Raw genomic sequence first — 3,629 nt, forward strand, 5'->3', positions numbered from 1 at the left:
TTATCGCGATATTGCTCTTTTCAACGTATTCCGATGAACGCCGAGCATCGACGCCATGCCCGATAAAGTTTCGTCGCCCTTCTCTATCGTTCTTTTTGCATGTATCACTTGCGCAGGAGTTAAGGCAGATGGTCTGCCCAAGTGTTTGCCACGGCGACGAGCCGCCGCCATTCCTGCCGTTGTTCGTTCGCTGACTAGATCGCGCTCAAATTCGGCCAGTGCGCCCATGATGTGAAAGACCAGCTTACCGCCTGATGTTGTCGTGTCGATGCCGTCCTGCAGAGCGATGAAGCCTGCGCCCTTCTGGCCGAGTTCGCCGATTAGCTCAATCAGGAAGCCCAAAGAGCGCCCTAGGCGGTCAAGTTTCCACACCACAAGCGTATCGCCCTCACCTACGGCCAAAAGTGCGGCATCGAGGCCGCTACGGGCTTTGACTGCCCCGCTCACCCCTTCATCAGTGAACAGCTTTTCACAGCCCGCCGCCTTCAATGCGTCGTTTTGTAGGTTTAGGTTTTGGTCTTGGGTTGATACCCGTGCATAGCCGATTTTCATGCTATCTTTTTGCACTACCCTTTTAGTGCAGTCAAGCCCTTTTTAAATCAGACACTTAGCAAGTTAGGTTTTCATGCCCTGAAAGGGTTCCCTTTTAGGGCACCTAGTCGATCTATGTTCACGGATAGCAACTCGCTTTTGACTGGATAGAGTTGCCGCCGCGTTTCTGGCAGTTGAACGCGTTCAACTGGTGGGGGATTGTAAGTTCGTTGTGTTCACCAATTCCGATGCCTGCTGAGTCTCTACTACCAAGCGCCACAACCGCGCCAGTTCCGCCATCGTGGCGTGAGGCACCGATTACACATGAGTTGCTTGCGATGCCTAACCGCCCTCCCGTATCAAACCCCTGCTCGTAAAGCCAAAACCCGTGTGCTTTCTTCGAACCGTTCGCTCGCGTTTTCGTGCCTGAATGGCGCAGACTGCTGATTCGCGCTCACAAACATCTCGGCGCGCTTTAACAGGCAATGCGTCGCCGCTGACCCAATTTTCCGGTGAAGAAAGCGTTTGATGCTTAATCGCGAGACTGGACTTTGGATCCGCTTTTTGAGTGTGATCGGCCTCTGTTCTGATAGACCGCGCGCATTCGGGCTCACCCGTCGTTAACAGACTATTGCCCGTTAGGGCTTACTGCCAGGAATCCTGATTTTTTGGCAGATCGCCTGACGGGTCATAGGCTTGTACCGAGTCTTTCTCATCGAGTAGTCCCGTATAAAGCACGAGGTTGGTTCCGCCCTCCCCTGCCGAGGATCGGAACAGGATGCCCTTTGCCCCCAGCGCAAGCACCTCGTCGCCCAGTACCCAGCTGGGCGGCTCGATCCGCTGGTCAAACCACAGGACACGCCAGTCGCTCATGAATTCCTCCCACAGCGGGGGCCAGCGGTCGGGCACATAACCCGCACGGAAATCGATAACGGGGTCCACGCTGAGCTGGTACGCCACCAGCGTGCCGGGTGGCGGAAGTGCCGATAACTGCTGATACTCGCGAACAGCGGTTTCCGCTTCGAGTGAGAGATAAAGTGCCGGAACACCGGGTCGGTTGGCGCGGCCGCCGTGAGTCGCCGCACCTTCGCCACTGAGTGGCAGACCTGCCCATCGCGGCGTGTGCATCCGAAAAGCCGTCAGATCACGCAACCCCGTTTGAATCACCCCGCCGGGCCGGCTTCAAGAGACACGATGTATCGCAGCAGGTCATCGCTGCGTTTTTCAACTACCAGTCGCTCGGCTGTCTTGTACTGGAAGGCCGGAATCGGTTCGTTCCGGTACCAGAACAATGCCTTGTTAACGTCGCCGGACAAATCCGTCGCAGCGCGAATGACACGAATCGATTCTCTCAGGAACTCCTGAATGCCTCGCGATGCCGGCGCACGGGCCACCGTGTTGCGATGCACCCCTGCCAGTTCGGCCAGTGTCTGCAGGTCAATCTGCAGCGCTTCGCTGTAGCGCCGTGGCGAGAACGCCGGACCTGGCGACTCGGGTTCCTGCAGGCTTTGCAGGAACGCGTCGAACGAAGGATCCAGCCGTGCTAATTCTGTGGCTGCCATTGTGGCCTCGTACAAAAGATCATTTGATGCACTAATTATGCACTTTTTATGCACCAATGGCAATAGGGCTTCTAAAGAACCGGCAAACGCCGGGTGAGGACCTAACCGCTCTCCCCTGCCCGCCAAGTTACCCACCGCCTCCGCCAGCGACGGTCGCGCTGCGTCGGTGGATAACTTCCAACATCGTCCGCTTGGTTGGGTATCCACGCACCTGCAACGAACGGAGAGCGACGAGCATCGCGACGACTCCCGTGACATCCCCACCGATGCGACAGGTTGTCGTCACGTTGTGCTGCGGGGTTTTGAGGTGAGCGTCAGCGTGACGTTCAAGCCAACGTTATCCGGGACTGGCAACGACGTTCGTTCACGCAAACATTCACGCTGGCTCTCACCTCGATCAATCCGTCATCAGCCGGCCCGGGCGCCCTACCCTGCGACGAATTCCTCGATCAGTTTCGCGAGCTGGGTAACCTTGCGGGCACTGAGTACACCCTTCGGGAACGCGACGGTAACGGCACCGCCCTGCTGGGTCAACGTCGCCTCGCCATTTTCGCCGATCTTCTGGGTCTTCTTCGAGACAGTTTCCTTCTGCTCATCACACAGCACCTGGGTCACGACTGCCCCTGCCGGTTTGGCCTTGCGGGCGGCCAGTTCCCTGGCCCGTGTCAGGACGCCCCTCTCATCCTTCTTCAGCGCATCGGCAATTGCCTTACCCCAGCGGATCTGCAACTCCAGCGGTGAACGGAAGGCGGCAATCACCGGCTCGGGCAGCTCGGCCAGTGTTATCGCCCTGCTGATGGATGTATGGGAAATCTCAAGCGCCTTCGCGAGCAAACGGATCGAGGGGAAAACCTTCAGATCGATCGCGCGCTTGTAGTGCAGCCCCTGCTCGTATGGGGACAGATCTTCACGCTCCCTGTTCTCCCTGTCCATTGATACAAACAGTTCTGCATCGTCAACAGCCTCAATCATTGCCAGAACCGGAAGGCCAAGTGCCAGGCACGCACGGTGGCGGCGATGGCCAAAAACCAGTTCGTACCGGTCAGGCTTGCCTCGAGCCGGCCTGACCTTGATTGGTTGTACGTTTCCCTTGGAGGCGGCAATGTCCGCTTTGAGCGCTTCGAACTCCGGCGTTGAAAAGGACGCCTCGTGTCTGTTGGCCAGCTTCGAAGCGGAGATTGAAACCGGATCCAGCTGGACCACCTGTAATGAAGACTCGAAGGCCTGCATCCGTTCGCGCAGGGACTTGAGCTCCTCGTTGGACTCACTCATTTCTTTCTGAAATGCGAGCATCCCCCCCGGCCCGGTGGCCGGTCCCTTTCGGGTTGGTCGCTCAACCGGTGTCTCGGTGGGTGCTGTCGGGGCTTCTGCCGTCAGTGATTCCAGCTTCTGGGCGAACTTTCTTTTGAGGCCTGCCATCTCTTTTCTCCTGGTGGTGAACGGTTCACCACGCCATTTCCAGTCAGTGGTGCACCGTGCACCGCTTGTTCCTGATCACGTGGTGCACCGTGCACCACCTTCCTTATCTTCTGCACT

General features: G+C 57.6%; 2 protein-coding genes across 2 annotated transcripts; both read right to left on the reverse strand.

Moving 5' to 3' along the window:
- On the reverse strand, positions 1 to 552 carry CHC_T00008738001 (Resolvase-like). Its single transcript, XM_005714238.1, has one exon. It carries the CDS (start codon positions 550 to 552, stop codon positions 1 to 3), a length of 552 nt encoding a protein of 183 aa, XP_005714295.1.
- Positions 553 to 1,694: 1,142 nt separating this feature from the next.
- On the reverse strand, positions 1,695 to 2,351 carry CHC_T00002909001 (hypothetical protein). The gene has a single exon (XM_005714239.1). The coding sequence runs from the start codon at positions 2,349 to 2,351 to the stop codon at positions 1,695 to 1,697; it is 657 nt and encodes a 218-aa protein (XP_005714296.1).
- Positions 2,352 to 3,629: the final 1,278 nt, after the last annotated feature.

The sequence above is a fragment of the Chondrus crispus genome, genomic scaffold (genome assembly GCF_000350225.1).
Source record: "Chondrus crispus Stackhouse genomic scaffold, scaffold_160, whole genome shotgun sequence".
NCBI classification, from domain to species: domain Eukaryota; phylum Rhodophyta; class Florideophyceae; order Gigartinales; family Gigartinaceae; genus Chondrus; species Chondrus crispus.

What these genes read in the sequence shown, in the direction of transcription:
- CHC_T00008738001 (XM_005714238.1), bottom strand. Translation starts at nt 552, where the DNA reads ATGAAAATCGGCTATGCACGGGTATCAACCCAAGACCAAAACCTAAAC.
- CHC_T00002909001 (XM_005714239.1), bottom strand. Translation starts at nt 2,351, where the DNA reads ATGTCACGGGAGTCGTCGCGATGCTCGTCGCTCTCCGTTCGTTGCAGG.